The following is a 20,118-nucleotide window of genomic DNA, read 5'->3' as shown; positions in this document are numbered from 1 at the left end:
AAAAAAAAATGAGGGACCACATTAGGGCTATCAGGTTTCAGGATTTGGTTCAACACATGGCCTTCATAATCATATATGCCCCAACATTTTGTAGTTCAAAACTGGGGCACATGTGACCATGCAACATTTGAATCTGGTGAAGATGGTAAAAGTTATTAATGAGGAAGAACACACAAGCAAGGAAAGGCTTCAGCAGACTGCTTTTGCCTGATTCCTTTGGGAAAGGCACAACTCCTCTCTTCTCCCTGCTGCTGAAGTAATTGAATAAACTACTTTTATACTTTGAGTTAAATTTCCAACAGTTGAGGTAAACTGAGAATAAAGAGGGAGGAGGAGAGAGAAACTGGAACATTTTAAAAGCAGGGGGGAAAGTGTGAGACAGAAAAATGCTTCTAGACAGAAATTTTCTAGTGCTTTGTAATCTGCCTTGATTCTTCAAGGAAAAGGTGGAACATAAATAAATCATATTATTATTATTATTATTATTATTATTATTAGTGCTATCTATCAGTAGTTAATGTAGAGTTATCTTGCCTTTCCCACAAAAGTAGGTAAGTGTGGGTGGGAGGAGTGTGTATAAGAAAGACAAGGGGGAAAAATGGTGGGGAAATGCTTTGTTGTTGTTGTTAACTACCCTCAAGTCAGCCCCGACTCATGGTGACCCTATGGAAGAGACATCTCCAAGACCCTCTATCCTTCACTGCTTTGATCAATTACTGTTGATTCATGCCTGTAATCTCCCTGTTTGAGTCTATCCATCTGGTGTGTGGTCCACCTCTCTTTCTATTGTCCACTTTTCCAAGCATGAATATCTTTCTGAGTGGGTCCTATCTTCTCATGATGTGACCAAAATATGACAGCTCCAATTTTGTCATCTTGGCTTTCAGGGGGATTTCTGGTTTGATCTATTCAAAAATCCAATTATTTATCTTTTTTGGCTGTCCATGGTATTTTCAGCACTCTTCTCCAGCACCACATCTCAAATAATTTGATTCTTTTTCTGTTTTCTTCACTGTCCAGCTCTCACATCCAAACATGGTGATGGGGAATAGTATGACTTGGATGATTCTGATTTTAGTGCTCAGTTGTATGTCTTTACTCTTTGGGACCTTCTCTGATTCTTTCATAGCTTCTCTTCCCATTCCTACAATGGCCACAATAATGGCTGCTGTATTTGGCCACATTTATCCAAATGCAAACCACTGACCCTAAAGAAGTAAATGTTTGTTTGATAAGTGTTTATCACTAAAACATTGGTGGCTAGAAGTGGTCAGTATAGTGCTATAAACAATTTCATGCAGTTCTTTTGTTATAGCATTTTTGTTAGTAAATAAAAAAATAGAAAAATAGTAAAAATAAAAAAGAATGAAGCATTATTTATTTGTTTGTTGTTGCTGTTGTTGTTGTTTATAACTGATACTACTACAACTATGACTACATATTCCATAACTGTTTCCAGAGAACTGTGTAATTTTCAGCCATGAGGGGGTATCTCTCAAACCATAAAAGTCACTGAACTGCTCTTAACTGCTCTTTCACCTTTGACATAGCAGTAAAAACTAATTAACCAGCCCAATGGGTTTTGTTTTAACAGGTGAGAGAACATGAACATTGTAGTGCTTTGCTTATGTGGATCAGTCCAAACAAATAGATCTCTCTCATTTTATGATATTGTTCACGTGTAACAGGAAAAAAAGCCTACTGCTTCTCTATCACTAAGCTTAAGGGTGACCAAAACACATTGGCTGGCATCCTATTAGGGACATACACACACTTATGTATTCCTTACATGTACATATGTCCTTCTGGAGCATGTTGTGGAGGTAGGGATTCTCAAAGGTCCTCTTGTACTCTCTCAATAGCTTCTGAAGTCCCCACTCCATAACTGTTTCTATCTTCAAAGGAAGCATTTTCCCTTAGCCGGATGTGAAATGATGGCATCTGTGCTGAGATCCATCAAGGTCCTCTGGAGGTCTCAGCACTGCTGTAAACATTTTTCATTTGGCCATGTGGTGTAGCCAGACAGATCTTGCCTGCTTACCATGAAGCACAGAATGGCTGTGGGTAGGTGAGCTTCAGAATCTGTTCAGTAGGTCAGGGTGGTTTAGGGCTTAATCTAGCATAGATCAGCATACAGAGGTATTACGCTACTCTGAGCCGTACAGGATAGTAGCCTATACAATATCCTGCATGAAAAACTTATTTTTCTTAGACAGATAAGCTGTCTAGGATATGGAGAGATCAAAGTCTTGAGTGTTTACACAGGAAGCGCACAGGGTAATTCTCTCCTGTGTTCACTCAAGCTCAGAACCACCTGATTTTGAATTAACTGAAGTGTTGTTTCATATACCAAGATATCAAGTACTTAATATTTGCAGTCGTGAACATTTTGGCTGAAACTGCACTGAATAAATGTTCCAGTTTGACACCTCTTTAACTGCCATGGCTCAATGGGATGGAATTCTGGGATTTGTAGTTTTATGAGCTATTTAGCCTTTTCTTTCAGAGAGCTCTGGTGCCACAAGCGGTGTCAAACTGCATTGATTCTGTAGTGCAAATTCAGCCATATACTGGCAAACATACATGTGTGTGCTGTTTGTCAATTGCTGTTTCAAAACTGGTTTGGAACAAAACAACACAATTATATAAATATAAATTTAAAAAGTCGGTAGAATAAACTGTGAGTTCCAGTTAGAGGAAAGCCACTGAATCAATAAGATGTACATAAGTGTTGGTCTAGCATTCAACAGTTGACTCTGAACTAGCTGGGAACAGCAATTGGATTAAGTGCAGATATTCTAATTTGTCATATGTTAAATCTTAAGAAGATAAAAGTGTATTTTAAAGGACTCATTTGTGATCTTGCTTGCTCCTCACAAAGCAGAGATCAGTCATGGGCAGGGGCTTCAGGGGCTGTTCAGTAGGTAAGGGGGCAGTATATGACTCAGCATAGCATGGGTTTCCATGTGGACCTACTACACTATGCTGAGCCATATAGGAGTGCAGCCATTGTGCCCACATCAGCTGTCAAGTTGCAAGACTGTAAGATGGTACAGAGACTCTTGTTTCCAGCCTAATCCTATGTAGTTAGGTGCATCTAAACCAGTTTAATTCACTTGGGTCAACCACATTTGATTTTACATAGGACTTGACTGTTACATGGGGAGTAGAGAACTGGTGCAGAACTCTAGCTAATGAAGTATTGTTTGTTTGTTACATTCCATTTATATCTTGCCATTTCTCTAATTGAGTTCAAGATGATATAAATAACTTTCATCCTTCCTGCTTTATCATCTCATACCTACCTGTAAGACAGGTCAGATCACTGGCCCAAGATCACCCAGTCAGTTTCAGAGCTAAGACTAGAATTCATATACTCAAAAGCAAAATATGAATACATCCCCTCTTTACTGGTAGAGCAGTGGGACCTGCTTCTGCCGGTCTCTTTAGCAAACACCACACATTAATACCACAAGTTTGAGATCATATGAGAGGAGAATGATACCTCTTTATGACAACAGAGCAGTACCGGTTTGACTAACTACCAGTTACTATGTCATCTAAAACTTATGACCTTTCTGCAAAAGAGAAGAGCAGAGGGAAGAACTATTTCAGAAGCTCCTATGCCACGAAAATGATCCCCTAAGTGGTCCTTTGTATTCACCAATCCTGTTAAAGATAAGTCTTCAGTTAGGAGCAGAAAGGATGGGAGAAGAAATGCTGACTTTGAGCACAGGACCACACAGATGGCTGGGAGTGCTGAGATCAGTTACACAGAGGGATAAAGCTGTACATTTCTCATGGTTCTCACACCCAGTCTGGTACACCTGGCTTTTGCAGAGGTCCTAGGAGATGTGGATCAGTTCTGCTAAAGTTGGTAAAGCTTGTTCCTTATCTAAGGAATAAAAGAATTTGACAAACTGCACAGGGAACTGGGGGGGATGGAGGTTGTTGAATGAGAGATGAAACAGCTGCAGGGTAAGTTCACTAGAGTAAATATGTAACAGGTCAGAATCCAGCAAATTGGTTCTAGGCCATTTGTGGGTAGCTTTGCAATGAAAAAATGTTGATTTTTTTTCTCCCTGCCAGTGTTGTTATCCCACAGCAAGGGTTGGAATTCTGTGACATTTCAGATGTTATTTAACTGCAACTCCTTGCAGCCCTAGTCAGCTTCATCAATGGGAAGGAATGCTGTGAGCTGCAGTTCAGCAAAATTTGGAGAGTTACACAATTTTCACTCTACTTTTGGAACAGCTTTTCAGAAGTGCTGAACCACAGTTCCCAGCACCTGAAACCAGCAAGGCTGGATGGAAGTTGTAGACCAACACAAAGATTGGAGGTGGTTATTTTACAGTAAGTACAGAATGACAGAAAGAATGATAAGGCAAGTCTGGACAATGTCTGCAGTTGGAGAGTATGCAACAATCAAGCTTTGTTAAGTAAAAAGTAAAACCCATCACTGACACCTGTGCTCTTACTTTGAATGTGGGCTGGCCCCACATCAAGGAAAATCAACCAACTGAGGCCCAATACAGATGGGCAAAAAGTGCCTTCCTGGGGCTGATTTAAAGGCTCCATAGGGCTGGATGTCCATATGCGCCCAGTCCTAATAGTGGCACCCATGTGCCATCTTGCCATGGCCCCGCCCAGCAGAACTCCAGAATTGCATTATATAGTAGCAGAATACATTATATAGTATTATATACTAGCAGAACTCCAGAATTGCATTATAAAGTTTAATGCCAAGACATGTTGGGTAAAGAATAGGGCAGGGAGGCAGGATTAAGGGAGAGTGTGGAATAGTGTGTGATGGCAGAAGCAGCCCCAGTTGCACTATTGCAGAGATGTGCAATATTGATGCTCTGAAACCAATGTTTCCATATTTATGAACTAACATGATTGAAGTGAGAATGGCATTCATGTGGTAATGTCCCAAGAAGCCCCTCTCCCTTGTATCTACTAACCATGTTTGGGAAAGCAACAGCACTGAGGGATGGGCCTCCTCCAAAGCACTTACAGCTCAGGCAGGCTTATAAAAAGAGATGGTTATGCAGATATCCTGAACACAAGCCTTATAGATCAACCTGACAGACTTCAGCCCATGGTCAGGGGACTCAGGTGATACAAGAGAGCCAATCTTGTACTACTTTCTCATACAGACTTCCCAGATCTGAATCTCTCTGACTGATGATCTCCATGGCTGCACTTGAAGACTGCATACTTGATCTGCCCTTGGATAATAATCTATTCTCAGTAAATTAAGTACTGTACAGTAAGTGTTTTCATACCATCTTGCAGCAAGAATTCAATTATAGTGTGTAAAAATCTGTTTTGGAAGAGAAAAGACTAATATCTTCCTTCATGACAACATAACAGTTCTGTGGTTCTAAATGACATGGAAAAAAGTGTCTAACAACACATAGAAATTAATGCTAGCTTTAAATGAGGTAAATGTTTCAGACCATTTTATTCTGTGCTTTTTGCCAATGTAAAGACAAGGAAGTTACTCAATTTCCAGTGATTTATAGTATGATTTATATCTCTTTAACAGGTGAAAAATTGTCAGCTGAAGACGCATTTGCTTAACAGCATTTCAACTAAAGCCACATAGAGACTACCTTAAAATATTAATTCAAATGCAATTCTAAGCATACTCAGTGAGTCAGACTTGCATGACTTGCATATACCAGGTCACACATGTTAAATGGTCTCCCAGGATGCTGACACACAGCATAATTAATGCAGTTTGACACCACTTTAACTGCCATGGCTCCATCCTATGGAATTCTGGGATTTGCAATTTTTTGAGGCACCAGACATCTCTGACAGAAAGGTAAATGTCAGACAAAACTACAAATCCCAGAATTCCATAGCATTGAGCCATGGCAAGTAAGCAGGTCAAACTGCATTAATTCTGCAGCATAGATGCAGCTTTAGTATGCTTGACATGATATGAAATCCCTAGGGTTGCCATAAGTCGACAGATGGCATGGAGGCAAGTATGTGTGCACATGTGCACATGTACACAAACACATACACACACACACACACACTTGTAGTGTATCTCTTGAATTAATACTATAGCACCAATGAATATGTTTGTCCAAATACCATTCAAGTTTTAAGCAGCATCTTGTGCATCAGATTTTTTGTACATCTTAATTCCATGTACATAACAAGAAGTCATATCCAGTTTCCCATAAAGCAACATGGCATTGGTAGATTGCAGTCTCAACAAAGTGTCTTATGTGGCACCTTGCTGCTTCCCAGCTGTCTACAAGTGGGTATTCTTGTCATGGGGGCAGCGGAACAGAAATCCTGAGCCTCAAGAATGATCCTCTTATGCATAACTATTACAGATATAGGGAAGAGGATGTCTCCTTTATTCATTTTGTTTCCATCCTTTTGGTGGAACCTTCTTTGTTCTATTACTCTGCCCTGCATTTTTCCCCTGTGGCAGAAAGTATAAGGGAAACATTCCCCTTATATTTCTTTCCCCAAAATGTATAACATGAGATTTGGTGCTTTGGAGCTGAGGATGCGAAAGCAGACAGCCAAAGCCATTGGAATGCTGACTCAACTCTATGCATCTGCACAGAGTTCCCAGCCAGTTCCTTCTTCTAGATGAGCTGCTCCTGCTAAGAAGGCTGCCAAATGCCATGCAATTTGTCACAGCCCTGGGAGTTGTGTCATACTGTGCTGCCTGCCAGTTTTCTAATCTTCTGCATTTGGTGTAGTCACCTGACAGATGGGGCTCTTCAAAGTAAGTAGTAACATGCCTCTCTCCCAAGGTTCTATTTACTGCTAAATGGAATCAGAATTAGAAATGTAGATCCTTGTGTAGTAAATGAGAAGATGCATTTTAAAAATCTCCTTGCAACATGGTAATTGTTTGTTGACTGATTTTGCTCATTTTTATAAAAAAATCTGCAAAATTCAAAACTGTTGCCTTATCCAAGGGCTATTTAAAAGTAGAAGCATTGAATGGGTTGTTTGCATCTACCTATTTATCTATCTATAATTTTAAAATTAATTTTCACATGAACAATCTAATTTACAATCAAAATAATATAAATTGAGAAAACAGAGAAACAGAACAAAAAAGAAAAGGGGAGACTGGAAAATGTAACTAATAAACAATAGAGCTGTGACCCCCAAAACCTGGCAGTAATGAAAATAAAAGTAAAGTTAAAAAATATATTATTCTATCATTACAGATTCAACTAATAATCCTTTTGCAATTACTAAAATCATAACCATGTATTATGATTTCTTATTGCTAAAAAGGCACACACCATAAACAGTTTCCAGTGTTTCAAAAAGTCTTCAGTTGACTTATCCTTTAGAACCCACATTAATTTGGTCATTTGGGGCAACTCAGCAAATCTAACAATCCATTCTTCTGTTGCTGGTGCTTCAGTCCATTTCCACATTTGAGCAAACAATATTTTTACTGGTGTAGTCATATATCAAAAATGCAATCCATAGTTACTTTCCAGTTCTTTCTTCACCAAAAATATTTCTGGTGACATTACAAAATCTACTTACAAAGATGATGACAATAATTATTATTATCCTAATGCTGAGGTGGATTCTCTTTTCCTGTAGCTATTCCCTGTAGCAGCAGAAAACAAGCTTGTTCCATCCTCAGTATGACATTCTACAACCAATTGTCCTTGGTTCAATAAGCTCCCTGAATCCATCTGGAAACTCAGCATATTCTTAGGGCTTTTTAATACTCATATAATATTTTTCCATTGTCATACATCCATGACAGTTTGATGCTTACACTTCCATCTTCTGCCAATGATAAAGTCTTCAGAATGAATAATAAATTCTTATGACTACCTGAAAATTGTATCATGTATGGTTAGTTACTTCCATTATTTCAGTCCTGAGATTTCAGACTTGTAGAAGTTAAATGCTTTGAAATTTCCCACATACTACCTATCAACTGAAAGCTTTTCTTTTGAAAAACAACATCATCATATTGTTGCTACTTGGTTTCCTGGGTGGAAGGGATTCCAAATCCCAGGTACCAGCATCAGTTTCCAGTAGTCATCTTTTATTTTTTCTAAAATAGTGTGTATGATCAGGATTTGTGCGTTAGAGTTTCCTTATCTGAGGCAGGAAAGCTTATTCTTGTGGGGGAGGAATGTGTAATAAAAAGTATTCTGAATTATTTTATTTTATCCTTCTGAGTCTGTAATGCAGCGCTTACTTAACTGGCAAGTCCCTCTGAACTCAATAGAACTTGATTCCTGTACTGTGAATACTATACAAGAAGTAATAATAATGTTGCTGCAGTTTGTGATTGATGGATCAGCTCTATTACAAATATTCATATTCAAAATACACTATTTTTGAACATTTGGTCTTTTTCTTAAATCTGAATTTCATGTGCTGATCTAGATTTTTAAGACTGAAACTAAGACGTTTTACAGACCACCCAAAAAGGCGGTCTGCCACCGCCCTTGTTTGCTGTGCGAAGGAACCGCAGCGGACAAACCGCGCAGTTCCCCAGCGCAGCAAAAAGAAGCCGCAAAAAGTGGCTTCTTTTTCCAGTGCCATTGTGACACCATAAGGCACCAATGTCACCCTTGTGGCATCATAAGGGCGCTGAGACATGTGGACGCTAGACGTCCATCATGTCAAAATGGTGGCACCCATCTGTATAGGGTGCCGCCATTTTGACACCCTCGTTACGTGCAAGGGGCAAGGCACGTCAGGAAGCACCGCCCCTCACGCGTAATGACGGCGCCCGATTGGGGCCGTCTGGAACACACTTAAGGTTGAAAAAATAAGTGTGAATTTTTGAACTACAAAAAGCCTTATGCAATTAGATGTAACATCATGAAGAATAATTTAAAAGTTCATTATTTAATCTCCCAGAAAGCACACTTTCAGTCCGTACTCACTGGAATGCACTTGAAGTTAACATTTTTTTTAAAAAAAAGCATTTCATTTTAAATCAACCATTTCCTCCATTAAGCAATGTTGTAATGTTCTCCTACTTCAGATAATGACTACTAGGCCCAACCACAAATCATGATTTTCTGTTTTATCACCCATACTGCTCTGAGGACTAGACTTGGAAATTATTCAGTCAAGATGTGGTTAGTGACAATCTTTGGATAATTATTTTCATGTATAAATGAGCCTTTAAAGATATAAAACCCCAAACTGTCATCTTCCAAATGTTGTTGGACTGCAACAACCCCACCCCATATAATCTAGGATGAAAAATAATAGGAGATGAAGTCCAAATAAATCATCAGCCTAAAACACTGAGGGAGCATCTACACTGTAGAAATATTGTAATGCAGTTTGTCCACTTTAAATGCTGTAGCTCCATGCTATGGCAGCCTGGGAACTGTAGGTGTGGTACAAACCACCCTTTTGCACCGTGCTGGCGCCGATTTTAAGGTTAGGGACCGTGCGGTAACTGCAAGGTCCCTAATCCTAGCACGGCACAGCAGTGAAACAATGGCGGCGTGCTGTGTACACAGGAGCTGATATTGTGACATAAGCACTGTGTGGCATCCACACGGCCCCGTGCATCGCTTACATCATGAGTGTGCCACTGATGCACTCACAACATCCACCCTGCAGCAGAAAAAGAACCCATTTTTTCCAGGTTCTTTTTACTCCAGTGGGAAGCTGCACGGTTTGGCGGCTGTGGCTTCCCTCCGGAGGGAATTAAGCCGTCAGGAGGCTGCCCTTTTTGGGCGGTCTGTCCCATACCGTAGTTTTGAAAGGTTTTTAGTCTTCTCTGCCAGAGTGCTGATACCTCATCAAACTAAAAATTCCAGGATTCTGTAGGATGTAGCCATGGCAGTTTAAGTGTCAAAAAATGTAGATGCACCCCAAGACTCATGGATTTCATAAATGTCAGTTCAATGCCTCTTAATGTCATCTTCAGGAGACAGGTTTTAGCCCATGGCTTGTCAGATTATGAGAGAAAGTGTAGTTGGCAGTTTTAAAGACAAGGAAGCAGAGATTAAATACTGAGTTGAATGGTAGTAATAAGATCTGGTGGCATAGAATCTCTTCCTGGGGAACTGATAAACAGTAGCAGTTCTGCAAGCTTGATCTTTGTCTTAAATTATATTATTATTAAATGAAGCAAATTCTACAGTGCTGCTGTGTACATATGTAATGTGCTTTCAAAATTGTACATTTCCAGTTTCCCCTCGTAAAAACATCATTCAGGGTAATTCACATCAGGGTAGTAACAAAATATACAATATTGTAGCAAAACATCCAAAGGTGTGTGGGGAGCTAAGATACAAAGCGTTGAGTGATTTTATTAAGATGTCTATTCCATCCCAAGATCTCTTTTCTGATCAGTCACCACCAGCTCAGATATTGTCTTCAGTGTTGGAATTCCCATTCCATTCCCAGGGCTACAAATGTAAGCTCGCATGTATAGGCCGTATACAAACTAATACATGGCTGTTTAACTGGGAGGGCAAGCTCCACTCATCTGAGACACCATAAAATAATTCCTATATGTAAGGTCGCTGTAGTCATGTTTGGTTTACTTATGCAACAGAATATGGTGGTAGAATCCTAAAGTGAGAAGGACCATAGAAACTGGGGAGAATCCAATGAAATCCACAGAAGAAACTGGAGACATATTTTAAGATATTTTGAGATGCTTGTTTTACTACCTTTAAAAAAAAACAAGGCATTTTGGCCTGTGTGTACTCTTTCAGCCTTCTTCAGGCGGCGATTCAGAGATTGCTGGATCAGGAATGCTTAAACCATTAACTGGATATTTTCACTTGTTCACACCTCAGGCTTTTCCCCCCCAACTACTAAAACAAGCATCTTGAGGCATGTCTCCAGTTATTTGCGTGGGTTAGATGAACCATACCATTTCAAGGTGCAGCTGGATATGGCATATTTCAGTACAGTTGGCCCTCCATATCCATGGAATTTTTATTCACGGATTCAACAATCCATGGCTTGAAAAATATTTTTAAAATATATAAATTCCAAAAAGCAAACCTTGGAATAGTTCAGACTATGCTATAAACCGGTTTGCAAACTGGTTTAAAAGGGGTAGATCACACTTGCTTTGGTTTTTCCTGACCCAAATTCAAGGGGGGGGGGGACACATAAATCCCCCTTAACCCCTCTTTTTCCAAGATCAAGTTTTCCCCAATTTTTTTTCCAAAACACTGGGTTTTATCAGGGTGCTGCCAATGGGAACTTGCTCCTGATCCCATTTGGGGGATTCAGGAAGGAGGGGTTAATGTGCAAGGGGCACAACACACCCACACCTTTGTTCTCTCCCTGCCAGCAAAGCGCCATTGTTTTTCCATCTCAGCACTCAGTTGCAGGAGTGAAAACAAGCAGCTCCAGAAATGCAGTGGATTCAAACTTCCAGCACTTTGGAAAGTGGTCTCTTTAAAGTGCAGCCCTGCTTTTTTTCCCCCTTCTCTTCTGCCAGTGATTTAGTCCTCTTATCTACACCGATGGCTGATTCCCAGAGCTCACCAAAGCCAGGGAGGTGGTACTCCTGGGAATATCATCAGACGGAGTATTTTTTTAAAAAAAATTGACAGCTTAGGCACATATTTGCTATTGCATGGCCACAGTAGATTGTGCCTTTAAATACTCAGGTCATCAGTATGACAAAGGTGCACATGATTTACTTGACTTTTTTTTTTTAAACCTATCATTGGAGCTGTGGGTTAGGGGTCATTTTTTCCTTTTTCCCAAATAAAACCACAACACACAGTGCAAACTAAAGCTCTCACATGTTATATTGCTGAGATATTATATTATAATATTTATTATTTATTTATATACTGTATTCATACCCCACTGTTCACCCCTAAAGGCTCTCAGAGCATCTTACAATTATTATTTTAATTAGATGGTTCCCTGCCCTCAGGCTTACAATCTAAAAATGACACGACACAAAAGGAGAAGGGAATGGTCCAGCAGTTCTTCTCTCCCTCTGAGGACTGGACCAAGGCAGATGGACTGGAGGGAGGGCTCTGCTTCTTAATCTAGGCCAAGCCCGATGGAGCTGGACCTGCATCTCTCCCTCCATGGCCATAATGCACAGATGAGAGAGTGTGCCTTAACCTAACCCAGATTTTCTTACTAAGGGTTGTTCTGAGGGGCTTGCCATTGCCATCTTCCATGGCTGACCTTGGAGGGGGTGTAGATGAGTGGGTGGGTTTGGCCAAAGAGTGAGACATAGATGTGCATCATTTGATTGACAGTTTTAAAAAGCCCAAGAGCAATCAAAATGGCAACTCCATTTTAAATCAGTACAAATGATAAGTGAACTTCATCAGGGTGAACATAGTGGGAACTTTAATTCGGTATTGCATCATCAAATCTCCCTGGATCTACTCTTCACAAAAACAATCGTATGAATGAGCCCCTTGATTTTGCAATTTTACATTAAAGACACTATTTTACTATGCCAATTTATTTAATGGGACTTGAGCATTTTGGTATCGGGGGTGGGGGGGGGGTGGGGGGACTAGAACCAAATCCCAATGGATACCAAGGTTCCACTTTGTTTCCTCTCAGTAAAAGAATAATTGTCCTGCCTTCTTTGGCAGCACACCAGAAATCTGTGTCTGTGTGTGTGGTGTGTGACCTATGTGTTCCCCTTTATTAGTAGTATGCAAAGGGATCTTGTAGCACCCTTGAGACTGACTGAAAGAGAGAAGTGGGTAGCATGAGCTTCCATAGCCTTGGACTAGTTTCTCATGCATCTGAGAAAGTAGGCTCAAGTCTAGAAAAGCTGTTGCTACCAATTTCTCTCTTTCAGTTAATCTCAAAGGTGCTGCAAGATCCCTTTGCATACTGATTTTTCAGACTTATGTGGCTATGTCTTTGAAATTTATTAGTAGTATTGAAAAAACTTGCCAAGAAAACCCCATGATATGTTCCCTTAAGGCAGTACTTCTCAAATAGTGGGGCGCGCCCCCCAGGGGGGGCACAAGGCTCCGTAAAGGGGGGCGCAAAGCTCCGTAAGGATACAGTACTTATAACAATTTTATAGACAAATGATACTATTTACAGTCGCGCGGGGGGCGCAAAATGTTTTCTTCTTCCTAGGGGGGGCATGACAGAAAATAATTGAGAAGCACTGCCTTAAGGTCACCATTAAGTCAAAAATGACTGGGAGGCACACAACAACAAGAACAATTGTCATTATAAGGAGTTATTTGTTGTATTTGATGGGATATTTAAATAAGGAATCCCTTCGTAGCCTAGTGGTGCCATTCTCTATTTCAGCTCAAGACTGTTGCACCTCAGGCCGCCTTAGGCAGCAATGAAAGAAATGTAAACCCTCCTCTCATGAGGACACTTTACGTAACGGATTCCCAAACTTTGGTCCCCCAGGTGTCTTGGACTTCAACTCCTAGAAGCCCTACCTGGTCAGGAATTCTGGAAGCTGAAGTCCAAAACATCTGGAGGACCAACTTTTAGGAACCATTGCTATGCTGCCTGAGCAGTGTGCATGTGCCTTCCTTGGTTCCTGAGGAGCGCCATGCTCAGGGTGACCAGATGTCCTAGCCACAAAGGATGACAAGGCACCACAAAATGGAGGATATTCAAGAAAAAGGGAGGACATGACCAAATAAAAATCAGTGTAAATTCATGCTTCTTAGTCATGCTCAAAATGAAGGACATTTTGAAATTCTTCCTTGACCAAAGGTTGAAATGTAGGACCATATCTTGAATAAGGAGAACATCTGGTCTCTCTAGTATGTAGAGAGATCTTGTAGCATTTTTGAGACTCACTGAAAGAAAGAAATTGGCAACAAGAGCTTTCCTAGACTAAAGGGCCTGTACAGACCGACCCGAAAGGTCGGCCTGTGGGCAGAATTAGGGTGCAGTGTCTGCATGCTGCATGTCCTAACCGCACCCCCAGGGTGCTATTTTGGTGCATGCTGGTCCACACGGTGCTGCATGATGCAGCACCAAAGGGGCATCTTAAAACCGCACTGCCGCAGCTATGGCCCCCCTTCAAGAGCGCAAAAAGGAGCTGCTTTCTGCAGTTCCTTTCTGTGCTCTCTGGAAACCGGATCAGGGCTGCAATGTGCGGTGGCCGTGGTCCCGATCCGACCAGTACGGAGACAGCTGCATGTTACCCATCTGTGCAGGCCCTAAAGTCTACTTCCTCAGATGCATTTGGTCCCAACGCATCTGAGGAAGCAGACTGAAGTCTAGGAAAGCTCCTGCTACCAATTTCTTTAGTCTCAAAGGCGCTAAAAGATCTCTCTGGCTACTGTATAAAGAGTTCTTTGTTCATACTTGATGGGGTATTTACATGTCAGGACTCCCGGTGAGAACAGATGCCATCCTTTTCCAGAACACTGTCCTCCATGTCCACCTTCAATCCAAGAATTTATCACACGAAGGAGATCGGGAATTTATCCCATGAATATCCTGGAAAGCATCACGTAATTACAAGAAATGATTTCACACCCCAAACCTGCCCTTAAAGTCATAGAATCATAGAATCATAGAGTTGGAAGACACCACAAGGGCCATCCAGTCCAACCCCATTCTGCCATGCAGGAATTCTCAATCAAAGCTTACCCGACAGATTACCATCTAGCCTCTTTTTAAAGACTTCCAAGAAGGGAGACTCCACTGTCCTCCAAGGCAACATATTCCACTGTCGAACAGCCCTTACTGTCAGGAAGTTCCTCCTAGTGTTCAGCTGGAATCTCTTTTCCTGCAGCTTGCTCCCTCCTCAATATGACATACCTTTAAGTATTTAAACAGGGCTATCATATCATCTCTTAACCTTCTTTTCTCCAGGCTAAATATCCCCAGCTCCCTAAGCCATTCCTCATAGGGCTTGGTTTCCAAGTCCTTCATCATTTTAGTCACCCTCCTCTGGACATCCTCCAATTTCTTAACATCCTTTTTAAATTGTGGTGCCCACACCTGGACACGATATTCCAGGTGGGGCCTGACCAGAGCAGAATAGAGTGACACTATTACTTCCCTTGATCTAGACACTCTACTTCTATTGATGCAGCCTAAAATTGCATTGGCCTTGTTAGCTGCCGCATCTCTCTGTTGACTCATGTTCAATCTGTGGTCTACTTGGACTCCCAGATCCCTTTCACATGTAGTTTCATTCAGCCAGGTGCCTCCCATCCTATATCTGTGCATTTCATTTTTCCGCCCTAAGTGCAGAACCTTACATTTCTCTGTGATGAATTTCATTTTGTTAGCTTTGGCCCAGCTTTCTAGTCTATTCAGGTCATTTTGAATTTTGATCCTGTCCTCTGAGGTATTAGCTACTCCTCCTAATTTGGTGTCATCTTCATATTTGATAACGATACCCGCAAATCTGTCATTGATAAAGATGTTGACTAGCGCTGGGCCCAGCACAGAGCCCTGTGGGACCCCACTGGTCACTTCTCTCCAGGATGAAAAGGAGCCATTGTTAAGCACCCAAAGGAGCATGAATGCACATCTTTTTACTTTGGGGATTTCGGCGACCATGCTTTTCCGAGGTCACTTTATTTGCGCAGTTTGCTTGGCATAACCATTCCTGGGATGGCTCTTGTGGGCTTTAATCTCTCTTGAATGCCGAAATGTGCAACCAGTGTGAGGAAGTCCTGTGAAGTGTACTGAGGGAAGTCGTGGCTCCCCTTTTTCTTGAGTGGCCCCCAAATGTGCCTTGTCCTCCTTCGAGGGAGGACCCACTTGGTCACCCTGAGAGGGGCTGCAGGTGTTGGGAGTGGTTCTCACATAGTCCCCAAAGCCTCCCTCCTCCACAGCAGCAGGAGCTCCCATGAGGGGGCCTGGGGAGAGAGGTACACCTCCTTGCTCTCCCTCAGCCCTCTCTTCCTTCTCCTCCTCCTCTGGGCGAGGCCCCCTTCAGCCACTGGGCGTCCTCCTCGCCCCGGCTGCTAATAGTGGAGGCAGGGAGCTGGTCCTTGGCGGCATGATGAGGGCTCTTTAGGCTGCCTCTGCAAAGCAAAGGAGAGCCCCCTCAGCTCCCGCAGGGCATGCAGGGCTCCCCCTCTCCCACCAATTCCTGCCCTCTCTAAGGGCTGGCTGGCTGGCTCCCCAGCTCTGCGGGAGGAGGAGGAGGAGGAGGATGCCCTCCAAGGGCGCCGTGGGGCTCTGGCTCTGGCTTCTGCTGGAAATACAACTCGAGGTAAGCTCCTCTGCCTCCCCTCTCCGTCCATTGCTCTGCAGCCCTGTCTCTTTTTGTGGCTAGAGCTATGGATGCAAGCGTGTGTATAGGTATTGTATGTTTTTTGTAGAGGGATCTTGTAGCCCCTTTGAGACTCACTGAAAGAAGCTGGCAGCAGGGGCTTTCCTAGGCTTCCGCCTGCTTCCTCAGGTGCATTGATGTCATGTCCAAATGGATGCAGAGAGATCTTGTAGCCCCTTGGAGATTCACTGAAAGAGGTTGGCAGCAGAGGCTTTCCTGGACTCCAGTCTGCTTCCTCAGGTGCTCCTGCTGCCAACTTCTTTCTTTCAGTGAGTCTCCAAGGTGCTACAAGATTCTCTCTACTGACTGATTCTACAGACTGACACAGCTACATCTTTGAATTCTGGGTGTGTTGTTGTGTGCCTTCAAGTCGTTTGCTACTCCTGGCCACCTTAAGGCAAACCCATCATAGGGTCTTCCTGGCAAGATTGCTTCAGAGGAAGTTTGCCCTTGCCTTGCCCTGAGGCTGAGAGAGTGTGACTTGCCTAAAGATTGCTTCAGAGGAAGTTTGCCCTTGCCTTGCCCTGAGGCTGAGAGAGTGTGACTTGCCTAAAGATTGCTTCAGAGGAAGTTTGCCCTTGCCTTGCCCGGAGGCTGAGAGAGTGTGACTTGCCTAAGGGCACCCAGTGGTTGAGTGGGGAATTGAACCCTAGTCTCAGAGTCGTAGTCCAGCACTCAAAGCACTAGCCACAATAGTAATGCATCTGCGGAAGTAGACTGAAGTCTGGGAAAGCTCCCCCTGACAACTTCTTTCTTTCAGTACATCTCAAAGGTGCAACAAGATCTCTCTACATGCTGATTCTGCAGAGTAACACAGCTACATCTTTGAACACCAGCCACGCTGGCTATATTATGTGTATGTATATGTGTATGTATATGTGTATATCGCTCTCTCTCTCTCTCTCTCTCTCTCTCTGTATTTGTGATAGTTAATGTAAGTGTTTCCTTACTCCAGCCTTGCTTGCATCAATGGCATCTTTGCAATATGGTTTCAAAAATCCAGCTATTTTGTTCCCCCAGCCTTTTCTCCCCCCCCCCCCCCCAATTTTCATTGCATTTTTTACATCCTAGCCTTTATAATCTGCCCCTAGGCTACACCTGCAGCATGTGTGGATCAAACAGGAGTTGCCACCCCAAACCGCCTCCTTCCCTCTTTGCACTCAGAATTGCTGGGCTTCATAGACAGCGGTGGTAAGTCAGCAGCAGCCTGTTAAGATTTTCCACGGCTCCTAATCTGTACGGACCTTTCCAGTGTTTCAATTATATAACAAGGATAACAGCATGTAACTGCTATCGAACCAAAACAGTATTTTAACTTCTGTTACGGAAAGACCTGGTACAACATTAAAACCTGGTGCATTGTTTAGTCAGATTTTAGTTAGTTCCACTGCATGTAGTGGGGCTAGGTAAGCATGCATGGGCATGCAGTTTCAATGTGCTACCCTATATTGTACTTATACCCTATTAATGTATGGGTAACATATTTCTGAAATCTTATGGTATTATGACATCTGGCTTCCTAACATTTGTATTATATGCATGTTGATCTTAAAGTATGCTTACTTGCCACTAGGCACCACTCCATTAAGGTCAATGAGAGGTGCGTGCCTCCAAATAAAAGGTTTGAAGATTGCATTTCTAAGCACACTTTCTAGGAAATGGTCCCCTTTGAACACAGTGAATCTTGCTTTCAGTTAAGTTTTCTTAGGATTGGCTATAGAATTCTGTGAGGACACAGCTAAATATTATGAGCAAAAAGGATCATCCTGTTAAATCTGCTTTATACAGCTGACTAAGCACATTTACTAGAAGTAAGTCCCATTGGCTTGTGACACTAATTCCACGTGAATATGCTAATGATTAGTCTGTAGAAGTTGCTGCTTTCTATACATGTCAGGTCCTGTTTTTATTAATAGAAAGGTCAAACTCTTTCATTTGTCTTGTTGATATTTTGAAGAGTAGTGATTCTTGTATGTATCCGATATGTTGCTTTTGGTCCCTGTTAATGGATTTCCACATGCACATAAACCATAAGCTATTTTAGTGTGGCTTTCTTAAATTAAACTGATATATTTGTTGCTGGCTTTCTTCCAGTCTGGGGTTGCTGTCCTGCAACTTGAAACCTAACCGTAATAACTTAATGGATGAGGAAATAACACCCCCACACATTCAAGCTAATGAATAACTCTTGCCCTCAGTGAGGTCTTGCTATGAGTAAAGATTTGAGCCACTCAGGGGCTTGTTCTGCTTCTGTGTTTCAAACATTTAAGTATAGCTGGAAATTGAACCTGAGGTTTATTAACTATCCAGACACACACACATAAAATCTACACCCCCCCCCCCCCATAATCATGACACATTCAGCTTTTTATTAGCCACATAAAACATCCAGAGGCATAAAACCCTAGTGGAACAATTCCTTTCTGTACTAATATTGAAAAGTATTTTATTGCAACAGACTTGTTTTTGACTTATCGCCTAGTCTCCACAGGTGATTAGAAATGTCATCCAAGTGAGTGATCAGTTGCCAAAACAGGAATGGAATATTTAGTTCCTCTTCTAGCATCCCATCATATTTTTTGGTGGATGTAGGCCAGTGATGGTGAACCTATGGCACACGTGCCAGAGGTGGCACTCAGAGCCCTCTCTGAGGGCACACATGCTTTTGCCCTAGCACAGAGTTTGCCAGAATTTCTTACTAGAAAGCCAGAGGGACGTGGCATTTTGCAATAAATAAGTGGGGTCTGGATTGCAGTTTGGGCACTCGGTCTGTAAAAGGTTCACCATCACTGATGTAGGCAGTGGTGGTTGGTGACTTCCATGTCAGCAGAGGGGTAATCCACTCCAGGCTCAAGACTGGTTTTTATAGGAGCTGTCCAAGGTGCAGAACCATAATAGGTTCATCTTGGTTGAAGCTCAGGTTAAAACCCAGAGTGGATTCATCACTTTATTGACATGGGCATAGTAATCTGCTACTAGATGCAGATGAATATTTTTCTCCCCTCCCTGCCCAGGGTAGAAGCTAAGTGGAGTGCTGCACAGAAGACAGAATATTCAACTCTTCTTGTAGCAGCTCACCACATTTTTACACTGGGAAACAAGGTAACAAAACAGCTGTTGTTGGAAAGAGTTCCCTGTCTCCTCAACTTGCCTGCTGCTGCTGTTGTTTTTTTAAGCTCAGCAGGCATACCTCACCCATGTCTACCAGAGAAATCGGGCCGGCTCGTGGTAAATGGACAGAATGAACTGTGCCTTTGTTACTAGTCCACTATTCTTCTGTGCCTTTTCTGTATGCCGATCTTAGTGAGGCTGTTTGTCCTTCACTGTCTTCTCTTATACTTAAAAATAAGCCTGTAAAAACATGAAAAATGCTTGCAGGCTAGTAATTTAGGGCTGGGGAGCTAATTTATAAGGCATTATTAAGGGACGTTATGCAAATGGAGAAAAACTGAGAACACTAGAGGGTGCTAAACTTGAACATTATCCCAAAGCATTGAGGAAAGTCATTTGGATTAACGTGGGATGTTTCTTGTTAACTTGATTTGGGATGCTCTAGAGATTTATTTATTTAAACATTGTTGCAGAAACTGCTTTTCTGTGTAGGTTGGAATCAGCTGTATGAAATACATAGCTGTGGCCAAAGGTGTAGCCATGTCATGCAGTTAATACTCCCTACCACTCTGTAACATGAAGTAAGACTTTCCTGGGCCATGACATGACCCATTACTCAAAACCCAGTGCTTTTAGTATAAGATGGGTGTTGCTGTTATCTATGGTTAAAATGCGGAACAAATGTTAGTTCCAAAGTCACCAAGAAAGCACATCTGCTTTCACATTTATTTATTTATTTTAAAAAAAGTCACAATGTATTAATGTGAAAAATGTTATTGTTC

General features: G+C 42.0%; 1 protein-coding gene across 1 annotated transcript in view; it reads left to right on the top strand.

The window, feature by feature from the left end:
- The first annotated feature begins 16,105 nt into the window (after positions 1 to 16,105).
- Positions 16,106 to 20,118, top strand: part of ADAMTS16 (ADAM metallopeptidase with thrombospondin type 1 motif 16) — a 92,839-nt gene continuing 88,826 nt past the window's right edge. Inside the window, exons 1-2 of the mRNA XM_089516395.1 lie at positions 16,106 to 16,165; positions 17,317 to 17,416. Of these exons, the coding sequence (XP_089372521.1) occupies positions 16,106 to 16,165; positions 17,317 to 17,416 (160 nt within the window). The remainder of the gene's footprint in view (positions 16,166 to 17,316; positions 17,417 to 20,118) is intronic.

The sequence above is a fragment of the Sceloporus occidentalis genome, unplaced genomic scaffold (assembly GCF_023333645.1).
Source record: "Sceloporus occidentalis isolate IW3139 unplaced genomic scaffold, rSceOcc1.0.p SCAF_3, whole genome shotgun sequence".
In the NCBI taxonomy this organism is placed as follows: domain Eukaryota; kingdom Metazoa; phylum Chordata; class Lepidosauria; order Squamata; family Phrynosomatidae; genus Sceloporus; species Sceloporus occidentalis.
Note: the sequence above shows the minus strand (reverse complement) of the source record. Positions and strands in the feature narration are given on the sequence as shown.